Source organism: Chenopodium album, chromosome 25 (assembly GCF_948465745.1).
Source record: "Chenopodium album chromosome 25, dcCheAlbu1.1, whole genome shotgun sequence".
In the NCBI taxonomy this organism is placed as follows: Eukaryota; Viridiplantae; Streptophyta; class Magnoliopsida; order Caryophyllales; family Amaranthaceae; genus Chenopodium; species Chenopodium album.
The window spans coordinates 7,258,143-7,283,184 of NC_137858.1; the positions used below are offsets into that span (position 1 = coordinate 7,258,143).

The 25,042-nt window shown below is 37.2% G+C and overlaps 3 protein-coding genes across 3 annotated transcripts; 2 read left to right on the forward strand and 1 right to left on the reverse strand.

The window, feature by feature from the left end:
* Window positions 1-5,927: 5,927 nt before the first annotated feature.
* Window positions 5,928-12,731, forward strand: LOC145613113 (beta-galactosidase 3-like). Its single transcript, XM_081668168.1, has 19 exons — window positions 5,928-6,430; window positions 6,932-7,027; window positions 7,202-7,314; window positions 7,471-7,537; window positions 7,659-7,751; window positions 7,876-8,019; window positions 8,129-8,217; window positions 8,322-8,427; window positions 8,531-8,618; window positions 9,566-9,684; window positions 9,756-9,917; window positions 10,002-10,180; window positions 10,603-10,700; window positions 10,836-10,945; window positions 11,041-11,151; window positions 11,236-11,349; window positions 11,470-11,672; window positions 11,755-12,091; window positions 12,176-12,731. Exons 1-19 carry the CDS (start codon window positions 6,263-6,265, stop codon window positions 12,284-12,286), a joined length of 2,508 nt encoding a protein of 835 aa, XP_081524294.1. The 5' UTR covers window positions 5,928-6,262; the 3' UTR covers window positions 12,287-12,731.
* Window positions 12,732-14,346: 1,615 nt separating this feature from the next.
* Window positions 14,347-17,423, reverse strand: LOC145613578 (uncharacterized). The gene is made up of 2 exons (XM_081668683.1): window positions 15,876-17,423; window positions 14,347-14,382 (listed from the first exon to the last, which is right to left on the reverse strand). Exons 1-2 carry the CDS (start codon window positions 17,421-17,423, stop codon window positions 14,347-14,349), a joined length of 1,584 nt encoding a protein of 527 aa, XP_081524809.1.
* Window positions 17,424-19,114: 1,691 nt separating this feature from the next.
* On the forward strand, window positions 19,115-20,182 carry LOC145613579 (uncharacterized). The gene has a single exon (XM_081668684.1). The coding sequence runs from the start codon at window positions 19,115-19,117 to the stop codon at window positions 20,180-20,182; it is 1,068 nt and encodes a 355-aa protein (XP_081524810.1).
* The last annotated feature ends 4,860 nt before the right edge of the window (window positions 20,183-25,042 follow it).

Consider the following 25,042-nt stretch of genomic DNA (forward strand, 5'->3'; position numbering starts at 1 on the left):
AGAAATGGGGTTAACAAATGAATTTGAGTTAAACTTCTATGTTAAGTCATTGACGTAGAAAGTACTAATTCGGTGAGTTGGACTTTTTTTCCCCTAAAGTTTTCATTATTTTTTTTCATAGCACTAGTATTTTTTACTAATTTATGTGTTGTCCAAATTCAAAGTCTTTACTTTAAACTCATTTTACCAACAAAAAATTTGATTTAAGTATTTGATCATTTGCAACAATTTTTTCTAAACATTGCAAATTAATTGATGTCTCTCATAATCAAACTTCTTGAATTTCAACTACAAGTCTACAAACTCTTAGCTATAAATAAATCTACAATGGAGTAATCAAAACTTTAGTCACAAGCAAGAAAACTCTCATTATCAAAAGAAATACAGAGTAATATGTAACGCCTCCTAAATATCAAATATTAAAAACCGCAAAATACGTGTTGATTTAATGCTTACAACTTTAGATTTAAAGTTATCAATCATATATTCACTTTTTTTTTTTTTTTGACATGTCTTATTCACTAAGTTTGACTAAAAGGACTATATAATCAAGAGGATTACATTTTAGAAATTTAGCTTGCAAGCAAGTTACTAGCTTAGATCTAGTTACCCTTAATCATGTTGTGTAGTGTGATGATGATGAGATCTGTAGATTAGAAAATGATGCAAAAAATTAGATCTATATGACAAATGGAACAATGGTAGGTCCAAAAGTAAAGTAACTAATCTCTTTAAACTACATTAATCAAAACCTATAAAGATCAGATTAGGTAACTAATATTCATGTGACATGGTAATTAAAGACAAAGTTTACAATTAAATTAAATGAGTCTTTTTGACACTTAGTGGAATTAATTTTTTTGAGTAATTTAATTAGCAAATGATTATCATCATAATATAGAAATGCATAAGTTATACAAGTACGAAGCCTTAAACTTTTCGAGGTTCCCATCAAAACACTGCAGTCTGACCTCTGAACACTATACAACACCGTTATTACGAAGGTATTAATAAAGAATTGTATTAGTTATACTGAATTTTTAGCACTTGCATTTGTCGTTGTGTTTAAAAGTTGGTAAATCTATGATTTTCTGGAATATATGAACATGTCCAATCAAATGCACAATTGTGTGGTTTGCTTAGCTAGTTAGCTTGGTGCATGACTTTCTTTATCGAACGTGATGAACATGTTATGAATATATGACTTCCAACAACTCACTTATCAACAATACATAATATCTAATATGTCATATATAATACCGTATCTCTAGTAATTATTATGTGCAATTTAAAATTTTTTATATCTTATAGATAAAATTCAAAAGTACATACAAGTATAATAATAAAGGCAGTATAGTATTTTACCTACAAAACATATAATATATCATCCCTCAACATTATTAAACATCATTAAGTCCGATCCATCTTGAAAATGATTTTAAAAAATTGGATTTAATTTGATCAAAAGGAAAATCATAATTCAAAGAAATAAAGTTGGTATATTCTTATCTTCATTTGGTTTGTAGCTTAGGCCCTGTTCTCTTATGTTGAAATTCAGTTCAGTTCAGCTCCTAATTTCCTTCTCTTATAAAATATTCAGTTCAGCTCTGTTTAGTTCAGTTCAGCTGAGTACAGTCAATGAGAACAGGCCCTTAGTGGCAATGATTTTTTTTTTCCCCTTATAGTCATGTATTGATAAATATAGTTGGTATACTCGCCTTGTTCCTTCTCTTTTCGCCTCTATTCTCCTATAATTTTTCACTACAACTAAAGCTTTATATTTATTTTTATAAAAATTAACCTTTTATGTACCAATTTGTTGTATAGTACTACTAACTTAATAAAGAATTTCAAATTATACATAGATTGTATGTACTACAATGACAAATTAAGTACTCAAAAAGAGTGATGTTTAAGACAAAAAAAGTACCAAAAATTCATAAAAATTGAGACTATAGTAAAGACAAAGGAAGACACAAATAATTTTATCACAAACATTATAGGTCAGCACGTATAATTAATTGGGTCCAAAAAATCTAACTTCAAAAAGATGGAATCCTATTTTTTTGACAGAATATAAATTATAATTGAATTGTAAAGCAAATATACCCTTGATTGAAGCCATATAGTACCGCTGTCTTAGGGGCTATGCTCCAAAATTGTTTTCTACCCTTATATTTTTATAGCCTCGTGATACTTTACCATGTTTGTATGCTAAGGAAAGTGTCCCCCCATTTACATTACTACGTACAACACGAGAACTTTTACTCCTTATGGTAACCAAACGACAATGGATTGACTATGATCACCATTGCTAGTTTGCTACACTACAAGAAATGATGCCACCTCTAGATTTTAATAGCCGTCTAGAGGTCGCGTAGTCCATAAAAGCAATAACTTACGCTTGCACTTGACCATCAGAAATTTGTCTCAAAACAACATTTATGAATTGAATTTTTTAGCAATAAATGTCATTCATAGATTATATTATACGATTATTATATTATATTAAGTTTGGTTATTATATCGGATTCTTGTAGCAATAAGCTACTAGAATAATCTAATGAATTACTATTTTACGGGCTTGTTCACATTTACTGAACTAAGCTGAATTGAATTGAGCTGAATTGAACTAAACTAAACTGAACTGATTGGAGCTGAGCTGAGCTGAATTGAGTTAAAATGAATATTTTATGAGAGAGGGAAATTAGGAGCTGAACTGAACTGAACTGAACTGATTGGAGCTGAACTGAACATAACTAATTAAAGCTGAACTGAACTGAAATTAAGTAAATGTGAACAGACCCTACATCATATGAGAATACCAACTAGTCCAGATCACCTCGCATATCAATTATTGTAACACTTATGCGATTTTATCAGAAATTTGAATATAATGGTACCAAGACAAATAGACAACATAAGAATTACTCAATAATTCATATCTGGCTATATTTAAAAATTATAAAACTTTCTGGCAAAGATTGGCGTAGCTTTGAAAGCATTCTTCCCCCATCCACAAAACCAAAAAGAAGAAATCAGAATAATAGCAGATAATGGTCTAGTTCAAGATCTAAATAATACCCCACCATCACAAAATTGAGATATTTTTTTTTAGATATAACTTTAAATTATTTTTGACCATACCTTAAAAAATAGTAGGACATACCCTCCAAAAATAAAATCCATAATATATTAATGGGCATATATACCATTAGAAATTGATAATTGTTAAAGGTAGGCAAAATAATTTAATGCCACTTTTTATAAATCGTAGAATTTGGTGCTAGAGATCGGAATAACCCATAACTACTACGGATGTACTCACTGCCGTTCAATCGTAGGTGACAAAATATTTATGGGTCAACAAACTAAACAAAAGGAACAATATGTATGTATGTTACATGTTTCTTCATTCCAAGTTATTATCTGACATACCAAGTTAATAAACAGATGGAAGTACGATCTATCTATCTAGATAGGGTTCATGTTAAAACATGGGTTTTGATCCGTATATGCATTCATATCGCTAGTGTTTCTAGTTCGGTGGAAATACAAAGTAATATAATATGCATGATGCATCTATCGGAAAAAGTTTCTTTGATTTCATAATAACATGAATGAACTTGACTATAAATTGATACGGAGTACGTGTATAAGAATAAAGAAGATCGAGTATATAAATTGTTAGACATTTTCTTTATATGATGTAATGTACATGTACAACAGTCAACAGATATACGTATTATGAGTTCGTGGTAGCTTTGAGTATATCATAATTTGTTAGTAGATTATGTAGTATGACTATATGAGTAGAATTGGTGATTAATAAATGTATTTGATAAGATTATTAGGATTATTTAGATATAAATCATTGAAAAATAAATGACTTCATTTCTTAATTTCAATAAAAAAAATCCATTGAGACAGGATGATTAATCCTACTCCGTATTATATTTCTAACCGACTGCCTCTTTTTGTGTAAATTCAAATGACTTCATTTTGAAACGATAAAGTTCAAAGATTATCTCTGAATTCAATAGTCAAAATACCTTGGTTCACCTTGAAAAATAAATGCTCTATGTATTACTTTTTTTAATTGATTTTACTAGGTACATAATTTTTATGGAGGAGTATTTTTCTTTAATAAAATTGAATAGAGTGAGTACAACAAAAAAATCAGCATGCATTAATGTAAAATTATTGTTCAAAAAATCAAACTTCAAAAAAGTTGGACACCAAATGATTTACAAGTATACTAATTGAAGATAAACACTACTAAGAGATTGGCTTCGTTTGCAACCACTTCGAAATTCCAACTACTTCCATGGACTTATGAAGAACTAGAACTACTAATTTAAGGGAAATAAAAATTCATCACCATTTTTTCTCTCATTCTCATTTTAAAATGTCACAAATGTTGAATTACCTAGTAGACATTCTACAAACATGTTTTTCCTTTCTCTTTTTGAAGCACAAACATGTTTTTCCTAAAACCAAAGTAATATATTTTTCTAAAGACAAATTTAATTAAAAATTAGGCATATTTTCAACCTAGTTGGATTGCACTAGTATTTTTTAATATGTAATTCTGTAGGTTTTTGCCAAATAATATAATTAATCTAAATATATTTGATGTCATATGCCCCTTATTATCTCATTACAGTTGTAGACTGAATTGAAATTAGTGATGTACTTCGTATATGGTTATGTTGAACCTATTTTATTTAAAATTATTGATCTTTATCTAAAATGTATAAAGTTGGATAAACCTTATCACACCTACTTTATTTCTAAACTTATTCGACTTGAAATTACTACTGTATTATTTTTATTGATAAATGGAAATTAGGTCGACAGAACAATGCTGATAAGAATTTTTTTTTTTTTTGAAAGATAATATAAGGGATAATAATAAGTTTAACTAGGATCAGATAAGGGTCGATTTCATTAAAAAAAAACATAGATAAGGGTTGATAGGTTAGCAAAATAAGATTTCGTAAGGTTCAATAAGACCGATAAGATAACACAAGGGATAATAAGTTCAAATAAAATTAAAGTTGATAAGTTAAATGATAAGGGTTAATTATCCGTGCAAGTGGTTTCAAAAAAATAGAAAATGATAAGGGTTAATAAAGTTTAATAACACCACTTACTTACTTTATTTTTTATTATTTTTTTATTTTTTATATACACATGAGTGTACATAGAAGTATGTGCACGGTACAACCGGATGTGTATGAAAATTTTCAATAACACAATTCATGTTTAATACTCCAAGGTCTAACAATATAAGATAATACGGCGTATAATACTCGTACGACATATACTTGTACTCGTATAAGATAAGGGTTGACAAGTTCAGATACTCTGTATAGATAAGTTCAGCATACCATTTTCTGTACGCAAATAATAGTACTACTCGTAACTAGTAATTTTTCCATACGCAAATAATGGTAACAATCAATTAATTTTCACAGAAAAATATGCTAATAGTGGACTAGTTGTAAGTCTAGAAGTAATTAACTAGTAATTCCTTTAAAATTGGGATTAGAAACTACGGAGTATAATTAAGGATTAGAAACTTCTTTCACATAATTAAATGGAGAAAGAATCGCCTTCAAAATTAAGCAAACAACCTTCTTCTTCCATAGTTTCTAGTGCTCAAACGTTCAAAACATTTAATCACCCACTTCTGTAGAACCACTTGCATTTTTATTATTTTTACCACTTGCATTTCTTTATTTACTCCAAGTTAAAAAATCTCTTTTTTATTTTTTTTTATTTTTATTTTTTTAGAACTAATTTCCATTAAAAAAGCTTCAAACTTTACCTTTTAAAAAGATAATTTCTTGTATTTTTTTTGTAATTTAATTTTTTGTTTTTTTAGAATATATATATATGAGCTCACATTAATAATGGGCAGTGTGAGTGAGAGTGTGAAGTGAACACATTGTTAACACTGTTGCATGGCCTACTTCTCCCACTACCTTCCAATCTACAATTTTTATTTATTTATTTTTTCAATTTAATTTTCTTTTGATAATTTTTTCTGCCATTTTTAGCTCAAATTGAGTACAAGTTAACTTCACATATCCTTCAAAAAAAAAAAAAAAAAAAAAACTTCACATATACTACTTTCTCTCTCTATCACATTTATAAAATCCAAAATATTTTTGGGTTTTAGAGAGACAAACAATCCAAAAAAATCCAGAAAAACAGAGAGTTTTAGAGAGAGAAAACAGAGTTATTTGCAGAGAGAATGGAAACAATCTCAGTTTCCAAACTGATTTTTTTGAGCATTTTTCTGGGTTTATTTCAGTTGATAAATTCAGCTAGAATTGGTTATGATCATAAGGGTATTACCATTAATGGCCAACGCAAACTCCTCATTTCTGGTTCAATTCATTATCCCAGAAGTACCCCTGATGTAATTTTACTTATTTTTTTTTTCTCTTTTTGCTGAAATTTTGCTGCTTTATTGAATTTGTGCCAATGGGTTTTTGTTATTTGTTGATTTTTTTAATGGGTTTGTTTAATTTCTTGATATTTTGAAATTCATTGTTAACAATGTAGAATATTTTTAGTTATATTTTTGAGCTTTTAGATGAGGAATTTGTTAGTTTGATTGAAATGGGTTTTTGTTATTAGCTAATTTTTAATATATGTATATAAATATAATTTTAAAAATGGGTGTTTTAAATGGTATAGATATTTTTGAAACTAATGGTTAACATTGTGGAAATTTTAAATTTGATTTTTGAGATTGGAGTTGTGGGAATTTGCAATTTGTTACTATGGTGAAATGAGTATTTTATTTTACTGTTAAATTTGAATTACTCCTCATTTTTTAATGGTATAGTTTGAATTCTAAATAATCTGAAATTAATGGTAACATTTAGGATAATATTTTATTGTTTTGTGAGTGCAGATGTGGGAAGGTCTTATAAAGAAGGCTAAAAATGGAGGACTGGATGTTATTGATACTTATGTATTCTGGAATGGGCATGAACCTTCCCCTGGAAAAGTACTATTCTTGGATCTATATTCACCTCTATTTTCAATAATCCTAGTCCGGATTTAGTTGTCACGTTAGTAGTTCAAATTACACTATCGGCGTGACAATTAATTTGGGACGACATGATTATATATTATAAGAGTATAAGAATCTAATGTGTTGAATATTAATTGGAATTTGTAGTATCATTTTGAAGGGAGATATGATTTAGTAAGGTTCATAAAGATTATTCATAGAGCTGGACTATATGTTAATCTCCGCATTGGTCCCTATGTTTGTGCTGAATGGAATTTTGGGTAATTTATTTTTATTTTTTATTTTTTATTTTTATTGTTCTAGAATCAATTCTAGTTTATTCTAATTCTTCATATTTTTTTAGTGATGATAAAACAAGCTTTCTAATTTTAGTAATAAATTGCTTTGTTTTCGATTTCCTTTTCGATTGGATGCAGTGGATTCCCTGTATGGTTGAAGTATGTTCCTGGAATCAGCTTTAGAACTGACAATGAGCCATTTAAGGTCCTGATTTTAATTTTGCAATTTTACTTTTTTTTTGTTTTAATTATTATTTTTACTGTAATCTCAGGAGAAAGTTACTGAAAATTGTTATTTTTTGGGATTTAATGCTGTGATTATACAGAGAGCAATGCAAGGTTTCACTGAGAAGATTGTTGATATGATGAAAAAAGAGAACTTATTTGCATCTCAGGGTGGTCCTATAATCATGTCTCAGGTTTATTGTCTTATAGTTTTCTCCCTTATCATACACCGCTTTTCAGTTTTGCAGTTTATGGTTTTTGATGTGTTTAAATGAAGTCGCGTGACAAGCACTCACATAATTTGATCATGTTTATTAGATTGAGAATGAATATGGTTCGGAGGAAAAGGAATACGGGGCTGCTGGTAAAGCATATGTAGACTGGGCTGCAAGCATGGCTAATGGATTAAAAACTGGAGTCCCATGGTTGATGTGTAAGCAAGATGATGCCCCGGACCCATTGGTAAGATAAACCTACCTTCAAATTTGTAGTGAAAAGTGATTAGGTTCACGATTAGGTAGTATAAATGGTAGACCATTTGACTGATATATTTTGTGCTTTCTGGCGATAGATAAACACGTGCAATGGTTTCTACTGTGATTATTTCAAGCCTAATAAACCAAACAAACCCAAGATGTGGACTGAAGCTTGGAGTGGATGGTAATACATTTGCTTTTACAACTTATACCGTTGCTTTCATTGAAGTCCTGTTTGCATTTTGTCATTCTTATTTTGGTGATAACATTCTTTGCTGTCATTTGTAGGTTCACTGAATTTGGAGGTCCAGTTCATGAGCGACCAGTTGAAGATTTGGCATTTGCGGTTGCTCGTTTTATACAAACCGGTGGTTCATACATCAACTATTACATGGTTAGTAACTATGTTATGATCATCCTCTTATTGTTTTACTGATTGATATTAGAAGGTTCATGCCTATCGTATTTTGCTTACTGATGATTGCTGCTACTCACAGTACCATGGTGGAACCAATTTTGGACGAACAGCTGGTGGACCATTCATTACGACTAGTTATGATTATGATGCCCCAATCGATGAATATGGTAAGACTTGAGTTTGCATATCTTTGTTTGATGGGTATAGGGTGTCATAGCTCACAACACAACCTGTAGTAGATACAATATAGGGGAAAAAAGTAAAATAACCTGACAATATGTTACTGTCTTGATCGTTGTTTGTCGATTCTTAAATAGAAGACTTGAAGATTCACTTACTGTGATCAAGCAGTCTAATTAGATTTTAGAGTGCTTACATTCATCATATATTAATGCAGATAAGTAAAACATTGCATTTATATTAAGCTTGTTGAAGCGTTGCATTTGCATAAGAAGAGCATTATATTTTGTTCCAAGGGTGCATTTGGTATGGTTGTAAACGTAATAAAATGGAATCAATGGTGGAATCAATAAAATCAGTTACCACTCAGTTGAGGAGTGTAAAAAGTGGGTGGAATCAATTACCCTTGATTAAGGAAAATTGTTGCCATACCCTTCAAGCCAAACAATCTATAATTGAAATACTTGCGTGATTTCATTTCCAGTTATAAAGATCTTCATACCCAAACACGCTTGACTTTTTTGTACAGCTTGGAGTTCAATCTGTGTGACTATACAATTTTATTTTCCATCGGAGTAGTTTGAATTCCAAGTCAGTTCTTCAGAGGAGCAGCTTTTTCTTTGAAAGCCCTTTTAGTACTTACACAAGAAAAGAACATACTACCTCCGTTTCAAATTATTTGCAATGAATAGACATTTTCTACTCACACTTTATGCTAAATCGTTGCAAACGGAGGTAGTAAATCAGATGAAATAGACCTTCCCTTTCACCAAACGGTGCCTAAGAAACACAAAAGGACAACATTCTTGCCATTCTTCTAAGAGCTCTCTTTTTGCCCTTTTTAGATTACAAAAGGGTGCTTGGTACCTATCATTGAGTTTAATTATTGGTGGTTATCTAAGACTTTTCCCATTAAATGTAATATTGTTCACAGGGTTGATTAGGCAACCGAAATATGGGCACCTAAAGGATCTACATCGAGCCCTCAAGCTTTCAGAACGAGCATTACTCTCTTCGGAACCTGAAATCACTTCATTGGGATCTTATCATCAGGTCAGTTTCTATTTCTGTAAATTCACTTTTTCATTGCCTTGTGTTGTTTGGCTGATCAACCATTTTTGCAGGCTTTTGTCTTCAAAGGTCAAGGAACTTGTGCTGCTTTTCTATCCAACTTCCATTTCACGTCATCAGCAAGGGTGAAATTCAATAATGAGCACTATGATCTACCTGCTTGGTCTATTAGCATACTCCCTGATTGCAAACACGTAGTCTTCAACACTGCTAAGGTAAATCATGAGTGTGTAAACTATTCGTATAATTTTACTGTGCCGAAACTCTATATTAATGAGGCTTCAATTCTTGTCATCTAGGTTGGAGTTCAAACCTCACATACTCAAATGATACCAGCCAATTCTCGGTTGCTCTCGTGGAAGATGTACGATGAAGATCTTTCTTCGTTGGAGGAAAGCCCAACAATGACAGCTCCTGGACTTCTAGAACAGATCAATGTCACCAGAGATAGCAGTGACTATCTTTGGTACATGACCAGGTAAGCTCCCAAAAGTTGCTTTTAGTTCTTTGTTTTCCTCCTAGTTCCCGGACAGGAAAAATAGAAAATGAAAAGAATATGACTTACCTATTGCTCCTAACTGTACAAGTGAAGGATGGTTTTTGCAACAATTGATTTGTCCCGGTGTAGTCCGATTTATAAAAAATTACCCAAGGATTACCAGAATTCACCAAAAGTACACTTGCTTTCTGTATGACTGTATGTAATGCATCTTTCTATGAAATTGATGGCCCAGTGTGGAATGCACTTCTGCACAACCAATTTACCATTTGTTATGTTTGTCTGAAAGCTGATTTGGCATCTAAGCGTCTTACCTGGCCCCTTCTTTCTGTTGGCTTCCAAATTCGTCGAAAGGTGCTGCTTCTGTAAGATCTTGACATTTTGTTGTTGCTTTACTCCAGTGTCCATGTCAGCCCATCAGATTTGCATGGAGCTCCCAGTCTCATGGTGGAATCAGCAGGGCCTGCTCTTCATGTTTTTGTTAATGGAAAGTTTGCAGGTATCTTTTCTCTTTAATCTTCAAATAACGATTTCAATTATCTTCAAAAGCACGTAAATGTTGTGCGAGGATAAATAAAGACAGGGTTATGGTTAATGAAGCAAAAAATGAAAAAACTATTATTTTTATAAACAGGGTCAGCTTTTGGGACTAGGGAGGACAGGAGATTAACATTTAAAGGACCAGTCAATCTTCACTCAGGAATGAACAGAATTACTTTGCTAAGTGTGGCAGTTGGTTTACCGGTAAACTTCTGACCGTGATTTTAATGCTTCAAATTTTAGAACCTGATCTCGTAAACATGCTGATAATAAAATCTTTTAATGAATTGTTCATTAAGAATATCGGGACACATTATGAAGCATGGAAGACTGGAGTTCTTGGTCCAGTGGTGTTGAATGGTCTTAGCAGTGGCAAGAAGGATTTAACATGGCAAAAATGGTCATATCAAGTGAGTTCCATACATAATCGATACATTAATTTGTTCGTTGATGAACCTTAAGAACTTCAGTAAACTAGTTATTTTGAATGACAGGTTGGATTGAAGGGAGAGAATATGCAATTAACATCTCCAAATGGAGCTTCGTCTAATGAATGGATTGATGCTTCACTTGCTGCACAGAAAACTCAGCCCTTGACTTGGTATAAGGTAAGAACCTGTGTTGCATTTTTTTTTTCTTCCCTTTTAAAAATTATTTTATGACCTTTTAAATTGTAATGAAAAGTAGCCTCCCCCGTCTGCTGATATATTCGCGTTGTAATTTTCCAGGCCAACTTTGATGCACCTGGTGGGGCTGATCCATTGGCTGTAGATATGAAAAGCATGGGTAAAGGTGAAATATGGATCAATGGTAGAAGTATAGGAAGATATTGGACTACTTATGCAAAGGGGGATTGCAAACCTTGCAGTTACGCTGGAACATACCGTCAAGGAAATTGCCAATCTGGCTGCAATAGCCCAACCCAAAGATGGTAGCAATTGAATTAATCAGCATTTACTGAAATTTAAATGTTAGGGCATATCAATTTAGTCGTGTTATCTGTTAAATTTTAGGTACCATGTTCCAAGGGCTTGGTTAAAGCCAACACAAAATCTGATGGTTGTCTTCGAAGAACTGGGTGGGGATGCATCAAAGATCTCTCTGGTGAAGAGATCAGTGTCACGTGTTTGTGCGGATGCATTTGAACACCATCCAATGGTTCAGAACTGGCGGGTTGATTCCAATGGCGATCAGCAGATAATGCACCGTACCAAGGTTCACTTGCAGTGTGGACCAGGGCAGTCCATATCGTCCATCCAATTTGCAAGTTTTGGCACCCCATTAGGAACTTGTGGAAGTTTTGTCAAGGGAGCATGCCACTCTGAGAGCACCCACGATATAGTAGAGAAGGTACATCTCTATACTATACCTTACTTCGCTTCACCTTTTCTTCAAATAAAATCTTGTTTAACAATTTTTTGTTCCTGGGTGCAGCTTTGTGTTGGCCAAAGAAGATGCTCTATTCCTATATCCAACTCAAATTTCAGGGGAGATCCTTGTCATAACACGTTGAAACGACTAACAGTCGAAGCTATTTGTTCTTAAGCACAACCACCAAAACCAAAACAGTCCAAACTTTCCAGTTTGTAAAGGCTATACAGCTCTACGGACCACGTGTGTTCATATAGAAAGTGATAAGGGAGGTAGAAAAGGAAGACGAAGATAAATAAAGGTCAAAGACCATCAATGGCATCTTATTCTTATGGAAACGGATGCAGAATTGAGCAGATTATACAGCAAGGTGTCTGTGTATAGTTGCCATTCCCTCACCTTTTATTAGGGAATGAGATCAAAGCGAAGGAGTCGATAATATATTCTGATTATTATTTGTGTGCTCCAGGAGTAGGTATCTTAGAATTGTGGTTGCTTTTTAATTTTTTATTCTTCTTCTTCATATCTTTGTTTGTTCTCCATCATTATTCTATGTGTTTTGAACAAGTATTGTTTATCTTTTGAGCCTAGTTAAATGAAGTAATTCATTTTTGATATAGTTCTATGAAAGTATTAGTCACCATGAAGTTGTTGGCACATACATACAGACATACAGTCGTACAGATATCTCAACAGCACTTCAGAATGCGAAAAATGCAGGCATGCAGCAGATAGTCATCTTTACTCTTGAGCATACACTGCAAGGAATATGACTTGAGTTTGGATTGACAAAATATATCCACCTATATTAAGATAGACATGTTTTAATTTGAATTAATTAGTATTGTGTAATACGTAATAAATTCAATTCCTTAACGATGCAAGTCATGTAACGATACGTACACAGCACACCCGTTAAACTCGTGCCTACATAAGACGGCGGAGGGCCTAAGTAATACAATGCTTAAAGGACAATGGTCCATTACTTTGTGACCATTACAGAAAACAACCCAAATTTAAAATTGAAGAAGAAAGACAGTTGAGATTTGTGTCATAGTGCAAGGTATAAACCAGAAAATCCTAGCATTGATAGCAAAGAAGAATCTTTAACATCAAACTGTCCATTCAGTTCGTAAATTGGTAGTAACCCAAGTGTTTAAACAACAGATTTGTTAGATTTCGGGAAAACTCCTCAATCTGGAGTGTGTACCATTGATCAAATATATAGAGTTTACAACGCTAGGCCTAATTACATTAGGAATCCTAGATACGATAAACATACAAAAATATACATTTATTATATCCAAATCTGAGACAAATATTATCCTAAATATAATATCTATCACACCCCCGCAGTCGTAGCGGGAGGAGGTCGTACGCTAAGACTGGACCTAAATTCCAAAAATAATTCTCGTGGTAGGCCTTTAGTGAAAATGTCCGCAAACTGATATCTAGTGGGAACATGTAGAACCCGTACTTCCCCCAAAGCAACCTTTTCTCGAACAAAATGAATATCCATCTCCACATGTTTGGTGCGTTGGTGTTGTACCGGGTTGCCAGAAAGGTAGATAGCACTGACATTATCACAATAAACTATAGTAGCCTGCCGTAGAGGACAATGTAACTCGAGTAATAAATTACGAAGCCAACACGCCTCAGAGACAGCATTTGCGACGCCTCGATATTCTGCTTCTGCACTTGACTTAGACAAAGTATGTTGACGCTTAGATGACCAAGACACGAGGTTGTCCCCAAGGAAACAACAATAGCCCAAAGTAAAACGCCGGGTATCGGGACAGCCTCCCCAGTCAGCGTCAGTGTACGTAATCAATCGATGAGAAACAGTAGGATATAAATGTAAGCCGTGATCAATGGCACCCTGAACATAACGCAGAATGCGTTTCAATGCCTCATAATGAGGTTCCCGGGGATCATGCATAAATAGACACACCTGTTGTACCGCATAGGAAATATATGGCCTGATGAACGTGAGATACTGAAGAGCACCTGCTAAACTGCGATACAGAGTAGGATCCCGAAAAGGTGGTCCTGCATCAGCACTAAGTTTGGACTTAGTGTCAACTGGAGTAGCTGCAGGCTTACAAGAGGCCATACCTGCACGCTCTAAAATCTCCTGTGCATACTTTTCCTGTGAAAGTAGCATATAAGAGGGTTTGCGGGTCACCGCAATCCCCAAAAAATAACTCAAAGAACCCAAGTCAGTTATAGGGAACTCAGTTTGCAATTGACAAATAATTCCTGTACGCAACCTGTCAGATGAGGTAGCTAAAATAATATCATCAACATATAAGAGCAAATATGCCATATCATCACCATGCCGGAAAGTAAAAAGAGAGTTGTCACTCTTGGAAATGACAAAACCCAATTTGACAAGAAAATTTGCAAAGCGTTGGTACCAAGCTCTGGGAGCTTGTTTCAAACCATAGAGAGCCCTGCGGAGCCGACAAACATGAGTAGGAGCCCTCCGATCAACAAAACCCGGAGGTTGATGCATATAAACAGTTTCCTGCAAATCACCATGTAAAAAGGCATTTTTGACATCTAGTTGATGTATCGACCACTTTTTAGCCAAAGCTAAATTGAGAACAGTACGAATAGTGGCCGGTTTAACTACCGGACTGAAAGTCTCATCACAATCCACACCAATTTCCTGCGACCTGCCATCACATACAAGACGAGCTTTGTGCCTCTCAAGGTCACCATTAGACTTGTATTTATGCTTAAATAGCCACATACAATTAACAATATTCACCCCCGTAGGCCTAGGCACCAATTCCCATGTCCCTGTTTTAATTAAAGCACTATACTCATCATTCATCGCCGCATTCCAATTTTGGTCATTTAAAGCTTGTATATATGATTTTGGAAGAGGTGATTTGTGAAGAGGATGACCCGAGGTTACCATAGCGGTTTGGTTATATTTCGGGTTAGGCTTGAAAATGCCTCTTTGGCTTCTAGTAATGGGGGGGGGGATGGGGGAGGTGGACGGGTAGACTGTAGAGGTGGTATGCCACGCATAGGTGGCGGAGTGTATGTGGTGGATGACTGGACCGGGCTGACTGGACCGGTCTGACTGGGACAGTGGGGTCCGCAAGGTGGGTGGAGAAGAGGTGCCACCTTGCGGAGTATGCTGTTGGGCGCAATTGTGAATAGGTGAGGTAGGTGGCGTGTGGGCTTGATGGCCATTTGGGATTGGGCTTGGTTGCACTTGGGCTTGAGAAGATTGAAGGCGCATAAATTGATGAGTCAGAAGAGGGGAACTCTCATCAAAACCCAAAAAGTCATACTCCTTTAAGGTGTATTGTTCCAAGCTTTTAAAAGGGAATGTTAACTCATCAAAGGTGACGTGGCGAGAGATTATGACTTTGCGGGTTGTTAAGTCAAGACACTTATAACCACGGTGATTAGAAGGGTATCCCAAAAAAACACAAGGAGTGGATCTAGGAGCAAGCTTGTGAGGAGCTGTAGCAGACAAATTAGGGAAACAAAGACAACCGAAAACCCGTAAGTGGTCATAGGAAGGATTTTTATGAAACAAAGCCTGAGCCGGGGTCATGTTCTTAAGAGATTTAGTGGGCAAGATATTAAGAAGATATGTAGCTGTCTCTAGAGAATGTGACCAATATGAGGGGGGCAATGAGGCATGAAATAAGAGAGTGTGTTTGATATTATTTAAGGTTCGAATCATGCGTTCGACTTTGCCGTTTTGTGAGGACGTGTGGGGACATGAAAATCTAAAGACCATACCATTGTCAAGGCAAAACTTTTTGAATGGGTCATTGTCAAACTCACGACCGTGGTCGCTTTGGAAAGATTTGATAGGACGTTCAAATTGTGTTTGCACATATTGTCTAAAGTGAAGGAAAGATTGGTAGGCTTGAGATTTAGAGGCTAGAGGAATGGCCCACACATAATGAGTAAAATCATCAAGAAGCACTAAATAGTATTTATGACCATTAATACTTCTAATAGGAGATGTCCATAAATCGGCATGAATAATATCAAAAGCAGAAAAAGTAATATTATTTGAATGATAAAAAGGAAGTCTAACATGTTTCCCTATTTGACATGAATTGCAAAAATTAGAGTCATGCTCTTTATTACAAGAAATAAAATTGTTGCTCCTAAGAAAACTCAAAGATGAAGGCCCGGGATGTCCTAGACGATCATGCCATGGGGTAGCTGCAGTGAGAGTTGTGGCTAGGCAAGTGCTCGGTGAATTGGAGGTAAATGGATAAAGCTCCCCGGTACTATTGCATCTCGTTACTACCCTCCCCGTGCGAAGATCCTTCACAGTAAAACCATTAGGGTCAAATTCTATAGACACCGAATTATCAGAAGTAAATTTACGAACAGAAATAAGTGGATTGGGCCAAGGAGGTTGCTGGGCCCAATTTTGCCCATTAGAGGCGGGCTGTTGTTGCCAAGTCTGCTGTTGTTGTTGCGGGTTTGGTTGTGATGGATGGTTGGCGCCACGACCTTGTCCTCCCCGGCCGCGTCCCTTTCCGCGCCCCTGTTTGTTGCCGCCTCGGCCACGGCCGCTACTGCCGCATGTTCCCCTGCCGCCGGCTGGTGGCTGTTGAGGTGAGGGGTCGGATTGTGGAGCTTGTGCAACAAACGATGACGAAGTCTTGCCGGAATCACTGTTGCGGCGAGTTTCTTCAAGTAAAAGACGAGAACGAGCCGTATGGAAGGAGGGTAAAGGATTGGTCTGTGCAATCATAGTTGCGACGGTGTCGAAGTCCGTTTTGTTTAGACCCGCAACAAGTCGGAGAACAAGCTTTTGATCGGAGATCGGTTGATCGACATTGGCAAGTTGATCAACAAGATTCTTAAGTTGTTGACAGTATGCTGTGACGTTCGGGAAGCTGTCAAGATGAAGCTCATTCAACTGGGTTTCAAGATACACCACCCTCGTGGTTTTGTTATCTTGAAATATTTCCCGAAGTCGATCCCAAGTCTGCCTTGCAGTGGACTTTGGTTTGAGGATTGTTTGTAGGAGGTCAACCGAAATTGTGCCGTATATCCATTGCTTGACAATGGCATCTAAACGAACCCATAAGGCATCCGAAATATCTGTAGGACGAGATACGGTTGAATCGATGTGATCAAGGACGTTGTATGCACAAACGTGATTTTCAAACAATTCTACCCAATTAGAGTATTGAACCTTCTCGTAGTCGAGAGTCAAAGGGATCGAGTTTTTGATGTTAGAGACGGTGAGTGCCGGATGGAACTCATTAGATGGAGGAGGTGGCGGTGGTGGGGGGGTTTCATCTTCCTTGGCCATGAAAGCTTCTGTGTTCGGGTAAGGTAATTATGAAGCCAAAGAGAAGAATTAAATATGCTAAAGCAATAGTAGCACTGACCAAATTAATTGCTAAAGTAAAATAGGTGAGAAATCTAGAAGAATCGCGGAAGTGTGACGAAGGCTAGGTCCCAATAAAACCAAAAAAACCAATAAAGTTGGAGAAAAAAAAAATAAAAATTGAGATCTAAAACCTTGGCTGTGATACCATGTTAGATTTCGGGAAAACTCCTCAATATGGAGTGTGTACCATTGATCAAATATATAGAGTTTACAACGCTAGGCCTAATTACATTAGGAATCCTAGATACGATAAACATACAAAAATATACATTTATTATATCCTAATCTGCGACAAATATTATCCTAAATATAATATCTATCAAGATTGAAAGACCATAATCCAGGATATATTATAGCATTAATAAGGGTACTAAGCAATAAATTTAACATGACAAAGCAAAGAGTTGATTAAAAACTTGATTAAGTGGATGGTGTAGGATCAGCTTCAACCAGAATGCTGAGTAATGTGTTTCAGAAGGTTCTCTTCACTTGCACCTGAGAACTTGTCAACTACTTTTCCTTCTTTCAGGAAAACAAAGGTCGGCAGGGAGTAAACATTGTATTCTTCAGCAACACTCTGAAACCAGTTCATAAGCAAATGAAGCTGCAATTAGAGTGAAAATACTAGTAGCAATAAGTAGTTATTTTACCTTCAGCCCATCAGTATCAACCTTGAGAAATAACACATCTTCATACTTGTTGGCAAAATTAGACACAATTGGTGCCATCATACGACACGGTCCACACCATGTTGCTGTGAAATCAATCACAGTCTGCCATACGAATTAGATCATTTAGTACCCAAGATTCTTAAACTCGAACATTTGATCATCATTTTTTTTTATCTTAACTCCCAAACACAAAGGCAATAACAATGCGTTCGACAACTCACAACCTCAAAATAAAAACACATATTACTCGAAATCCAATCCAACTATGGAAATTTCATAAATTAAACCATAAAATCACCTATTTCGATCCATCCTAACCAACTTGTGGATTGTATTAGCTCCAATACATCCGCATTGATAGAGTATAAAACATATTTCTAAGCCTCAACCATTAACTTAAGCTTTTGGTTGAGTAGGTCTACTAACATGGTATCGAAGCCAGCGTCACATAAAGATCACGGGTTCGAATCTCATCAACTCCCCACTTTCAAGTGGAATATTAAGTGCTGGGTATGAGGAGGGCTCATGCTGCATCCACACTTCTAGTCCTAACGGGCACTCGTGTAAGGGGGCGTGATAAGAGTATTAAACATATTCTTAGGCCTCAACCATCATGAAGGGGAGTCATAGAGTATAAAACATAATTCCAGGCTTCAACCATGCATTAGCTTAAGCTTTTGGTTGAATTGGTCCACTAACACGCATTAATCAGATTCTAATAGTACTAACTAACTGTCACACCAAATTCCTAACTTCTGTTAAGCCTTACATAATGTAATTAGCGTTTGGGCCTCGGTTTGAGCCCGAATATATTCTAGGTTGTATATATACCTTGTGATACAGAAATACACACTAAGGAAGATTGATTCCTGACATGGTATCAGGCCAATAACCCTAAAAACCTGGATTTTTTTTTTCCCTCTGTACGCTTCTCTAGCAATGGAAGATGGGAAACTTGATCCTTCGTCTCCGTACTACTTAGGTGCGGGTGATCAACCTGGGAATACGATTACTCACGTAATCTTGAAGGGAGATAACTATCTAGCGTGGTCTAGGGCGATTACTTTGTCCTTGAAATCTCGCCGAAAATTTGTGTTCATCAATGGCACAATCACAAAACCAACCGAGAAGAAGAAATTACTTGACTGGGAAACTGTTAACTCGATGTTAGTCTCATGGATTTTGCGGACTACGGACCCTAAACTAGCAGCGTCTATCCCATACTTTGAGGAGGCAAAGCGACTTTGGGATTACTTGGAACACCGATTTTGTGTTTCTAATGGACCACGCATTCAGCAATTGCGTGCAAAGATCACTGATTGCAAGCAACTTTCTGGTATGTCGATTGAGGATTACTATACTAAATTGATTGGGCTGTTTGACGATCTCTCGAGACTCAAACCGCCCCATGGCTGTGAGTGTGGGTTGTGTACCTGTGATGTGGCAGGGAAGTATGCAACCGACAGAGAAGAGGAGGTGTTTCACCAATTCTTGATTGGTGTTGATGATACCTTATACGCTGCTGTCCGCACCAATTTACTCTCGCAACAACCAGCCGCTGACTTGAATAGGGCATTTCAAACGCTCCTTCAAGAGGAAGAATCTCGTGGTATTGCTCGTGGAAAGGCTGAATTGGATCGGACGAAGGAGAGTGCTCATGCTTTTGCCGTTTCCTCTGCTCGCTGGAAAGGGGCCTCGGATCGTCAAGACAAGGCAAAGCTTTATTGTTCTCACTGCCAGAAAAAGGGACATGATAACGAGGGATGCTTTGCGCTACACGGGTATCCTGAGTGGTGGTTTGAGCTGCGGCGTGGCTCTGGAAAGGGGGCTGCTGGTTCTTCTCGCACCACTCCCAAATCTGCCCCTGCATCTTCGACAGACCGGCCTGCTAACAAAGCTCGAGCCAATGCTGTAAGTGGCTCTGTTTCTGCATCAGAGACCGTGGCAGGGGTGGTGATAATGTGTCCTTGGCTGACCTTAAACCAGAGGATGTTCGGGTTCTTTTGAATATGGCAAATCATCAGAAACAAGATCGCTTGCTAGGTGAGTCTTTGTCCACTTGGATTATAGATACGGGTGCATCTCATCATGTCACGGGCAACGAATCTTGTTTGGTGGATGTGTGTTCGATCTCACCGTGTCCCGTGGGTCTCCCTAATGGTGATCAGGCTGTTGCTTTGAAGGAGGGCCGTGTGATTTTGTCTACTCACTTGATCTTGGAACATGTTTTATTTGTTCCTAATTTGCAATGCAATCTTATATCGGTGTCTAAATTAATTGATGATTCCCGATGTTTTGTACGATTCACTAATACTTTATGTGCTATACAGGACCAACTTTCGGGGAGCCTGATTGGAGCCGGTGAACGACGGGAAGGACTCTATTTTTTCCGACGGATTCCAACAGTATGTGCAGTGCAAACTTCCGAGGTGACAGATTTTGAGCTCTGGCATAGGCGACTTGGGCATCCTTCTGATCGTGTAGTCAAGTTAGTTCCTGCTGTTCGAAATAGCTCTGCTAGGAAATTATTGAATAAGGCTTGTGATGTATGTCCTCAGGCTAAACAATCTAGGGATAGTTTTCCTACTAGTGATAGCAAAGCTAGTCGTATTTTTGAATTAATTCATTGTGACTTATGGGGGTCATACAAAACTCCTTCTACATGTGGTGCACATTACTTTTTGACATTAGTTGATGATTATTCCCGTGGTGTTTGGGTATATTTGTTAAATAATAAAACTGAAGTTCATTCTGCCTTCTGCTCTTTTTTTGCCATGATTGAACGTCAATTTGAGGTGTCCGTTAAAATGGTTCGAAGTGATAATGGTACCGAATTCAAATGCATGATTCCTTTCTTTAATGAAAATGGCATTATATTTCAAACTTCATGTGTTGGGACACCTCAACAAAATGGTCGTGTTGAGCGCAAGCATCAACATATTTTGAATGTGGGGCGTGCTTTGATGTTTCAAGGGAATTTACCTATTGGTTTTTGGGGTGAGTGTATTCTTGGGGCGGTGTATTTGATTAATCGCACTCCTTCTCGCTTGTTGCATGACAAAACACCATATGAGGTTTTATTTGGTCACGAACCTAGTTATGATGAATTACGTGTTTTTGGTTGTTTGTGCTATGCTCATAACCAAAAAGCTAAAGGGGATAAGTTTGCTCCTAGGAGTAAGAAGTGTGTATTTATGGGATACCCTCATGGCAAGAAAGGATGGAAATTGTATGAGATAGAAACTGGTGATATTTTTGTGTCGCGTGATGTGAAATTTTTTGAACATGAATTCCCGTTTGCTAGTGTCACAAATTCTGTGGTGGAATCGGAAAATAATGAAGAAGTGCGTGCCTTGCTTGAGCCTAGTGTGGGGGTTGATCATGATTTTTTGGATGACTTGGAAAGGGTCCTTGAGGTGGTTGAGGATGCTCGGGATACTAATAGTGCTGCTGCCTCTGACATTGACACAGGGGCTGCTGCATCTTCTACAGGCAGTGCGGACCGCAGCCACCTCGCGGCAAGCACTGGCAGCCGCAGCCAGGTCGCGGAGGGTACTGCTGCTCCTGCCCGTGTGCCTGCTGCTACCTCTGGCAGCCCCGTGCCACTAACTGCACCTGCTGGCAGCTCTGGTGCGCGCGGTAGTGGGGCTGGCAGCACCTCGCCATGCACTGCTGCAGCTGGCAGCTCCGAGGTGAGTGGTGGTGAGGGTGCCGTAGGTAATTTGGGGGATGATGCTCCCATTGATGAGCTTGATCGTGGTAATAGGGTTCGCCGTCCGCCGGGTTGGCATAAAGATTATGTTGCACATACTGTTCAAGCTACGAGTCCTTCCACAAGTTCATCTCCTCCACGCTCATCAGGTACTCCCTATCCTTTAGCACATTTTGTGAATTGTGACAAATTTTCTATGCGACACCGTGAATATATTGCAGCTGTAGATACGGCAGTTGAGCCTCGTAACTTCAAAGAAGCGATGAAACATGAGGGGTGGAGAGAGGCTATGCAAAAAGAAATCTCGGCATTGGAGGACAATGAGACTTGGTCAATGGTGGAGTTACCTCATGGGAAGAAGGCTCTTGGGTGCAGATGGGTCTACAAGGTGAAGCATAATTCTGATGGGACAGTGGAACGACTTAAAGCTCGCCTTGTTATATTTGGCAACCATCAAGTTGAGGGTATTGACTATACTGAGACATTTGCCCCTGTTGCTAAAATGGTCACTGTTCGGGCTGTTCTTGCCGTTGCTGCTGCAAAAAATTGGGAATTGCACCAAATGGATGTCCATAATGCTTTTCTACATGGCGATCTTGATGAAGAAGTATACATGAAGCTGCCACCCGGTTTTCACGGCACCCGACCCGGCATGGTGTTTCGTCTTAAGAAGTCTTTGTACGGTCTTCGACAAGCTCCTCGTTGTTGGTTCTCCAAGTTGGCTGGTTCTCTGAAGAGGTATGGTTTTCTACAGTCGTACTCTGATTACTCTTTATTTACTCTGAACCATGGGGCCATTCATCTTAGTGTGCTTGTATATGTTGATGATTTGATAATTTCGGGGAATGATACTACTGCAATTTCAAAATTCAAGTCATATCTTAGTACATGCTTCCATATGAAAGATTTGGGTGTTTTGAAGTACTTTCTTGGTGTTGAAGTTGCTCGGAGTCCGGAGGGTATATTTTTATGCCAACGAAAATATACTCTTGATATTATTGCAGAATCTGGTTTATTAGGGGCACGTCCAGCAGGTACTCCTGTCGAGCAAAACCACACTCTGGCAAAATCAGAGACACCTCCTATTGCAAACCCTGAAATGTATCGGCGTCTTGTGGGTCGTTTGATCTATTTGTCATTCACTAGACTCGATTTGGCATATACGGTTCATATCTTATCCCAATTTATGCAGCATCCTCGTCAGGATCATTGGGAGGCAGCCCTTCGTACGGTGCGCTACTTGAAGGGTTGTCCGGGGCAAGGGATTCTATTGAGCTCAGATTGTGACTTACATGTGACAGGTTGGTGTGATGCGGATTGGGCTAGTTGTCCTTTGACGAGACGTTCCATTACTGGTTGGTTGGTGTTTCTTGGTAATTCTCCTATTTCTTGGAAAACTAAGAAGCAGGACACTGTTGCTAAATCTTCTGCAGAGTCTGAGTATCGTTCGATGTCTAAAGCCACTGATGAGTTAAAATGGCTAAAGGCGCTGCTTGAGAGCTTGGGGGTTTTGCATCCGCGGGCGATGAATCTCTTTTGTGATAGTCAATCTGCGTTGTATATTGCGCAGAATCCGGTCTTTCATGAACGCACTAAGCATATTGAGATTGACTGCCATTATGTTCGGGATGCAATTCAAGAGGGGGTTATTCGTCCGTCGTATGTGAAGACAACGGACCAACTAGCGGATATTTTCACTAAGGCGTTGAGCAAACACCAATTTTTGTATTTACTTGGCAAGTTGGGCATTTGTGATTTGCATGCTCCAACTTGAGGGGGGGTGTTAAGCCTTACATAATGTAATTAGCGTTTGGGCCTCGGTTTGAGCCCGAATATATTCTAGGTTGTATATATACCTTGTGATACAGAAATACACACTAAGGAAGATTGATTCCTGACAACTTCTTTTCAATTTTTAAATTATATACTCTCTCTATATCTAAATAATGTTCCTACTTTAAACCATGGTTGTCACACACAAAAGTCAACGTATGATCAATCTTAGAGATAAAAGGCATATTAACATTTCAATCTTAGATATAAAAAGTCAACGTAATATAAATCTCGCAAAAAAATACGTACATGCAATATCAACATTAACATCATCATCATCAAAAAGACGAAAATCAAGCAAAAAGATGACCAATAATAATTTAAAGAGACCTAACACATGGAATGATGGAGCATACAATATAATATCAAGTCAAATCTTCTAATTTCTTAAGATCTACCATTGCACCTAATAATTATACAAAGTTCAAAGGAAAATAATAATAATAATAATAATAATAATAATAATAATAATAATAAAGAGGTTGACATTGGGTTGGCTGGAGGGAACGACGAGGCCCTCAGACCTGCGGATGTGTTACTTTATTCATGGGATCGTGGTCGCGATGTCTGTGTTGATTTGACAGGGTCTTCTCCTTTGACACAGTCAGGGCTATCTGACTTTATTCCTGGGCGGGTTGTGGCTGATGCTGCTCATCGGAAGCGGGTTAAGTATGAAGCTCGATGTCAGGCTATTGGATATGGTTTCATACCCTTCTCCTTTTCTTCGCTTGGGGAATTAGAGAAGGAGGCTGTTGCGTTACTGAAGCGGATTCAGAGGTTCTCGACGACGCAAGACATTGGGGCTCGTGCTGCAGCTCATATCTTCACTAGGGTAGGTTTTGCTATAGCTAGAGGAGTGGGGGCCCAGATTGTATCTCGGCTTCCCACTAATTTATTGTAGGTTGTATGACTTTTGTTTTTGAGATATAATAATAATAATAATAATAATAATAAAAGAAAATTTTACCAGTTTCTTAGAGTTTCCAGCCTCAAGATTCTGCTTAAATTGGTCAACGGTGTGGCAACTTACAACTTCCGGCATTGTTATTTCTTGTGTTTTCTTTCTCCTTACTTTCAGAAGGTTTCGTCGTAAGTATATAATATAAGAAAATGCGAAGATCAATACTGTATCATCATACGAAGTATCTTTTTATTACATTATAGTTGGGCCGCCGAATATTTGGGCCGGCCTTTGCTATTTATTCATTTTTTTTTGTATAATTTATTTGTTGATGCGAGTAAATTAAACTCGTGCCTACACATGACAGGCACGATGTAAACCCGCCTCGTGTGGCACGATGTAAACCCGCCTCGTGTGATGG

Excerpts from the sequence above, each read along its gene's own strand:
- LOC145613113 (XM_081668168.1), top strand. The coding sequence starts at position 6,263 with ATGGAAACAATCTCAGTTTCCAAACTGATTTTTTTGAGCATTTTTCTG. Across the intron at positions 11,152-11,235 it reads GGCAAAAATGGTCATATCAA|GTTGGATTGAAGGGAGAGAA; the intron begins GTGAGTTCCATA and ends TTTGAATGACAG. Across the intron at positions 12,092-12,175 it reads CCCACGATATAGTAGAGAAG|CTTTGTGTTGGCCAAAGAAG; the intron begins GTACATCTCTAT and ends TCCTGGGTGCAG.
- LOC145613578 (XM_081668683.1), bottom strand. The coding sequence starts at position 17,423 with ATGGCCAAGGAAGATGAAACCCCCCCACCACCGCCACCTCCTCCATCT. Across the intron at positions 14,383-15,875 it reads TTTGCCTTGACAATGGTATG|GTTGCGTACAGGAATTATTT; the intron begins GTCTTTAGATTT and ends CTCATCTGACAG.
- LOC145613579 (XM_081668684.1), top strand. The coding sequence starts at position 19,115 with ATGGAAGATGGGAAACTTGATCCTTCGTCTCCGTACTACTTAGGTGCG.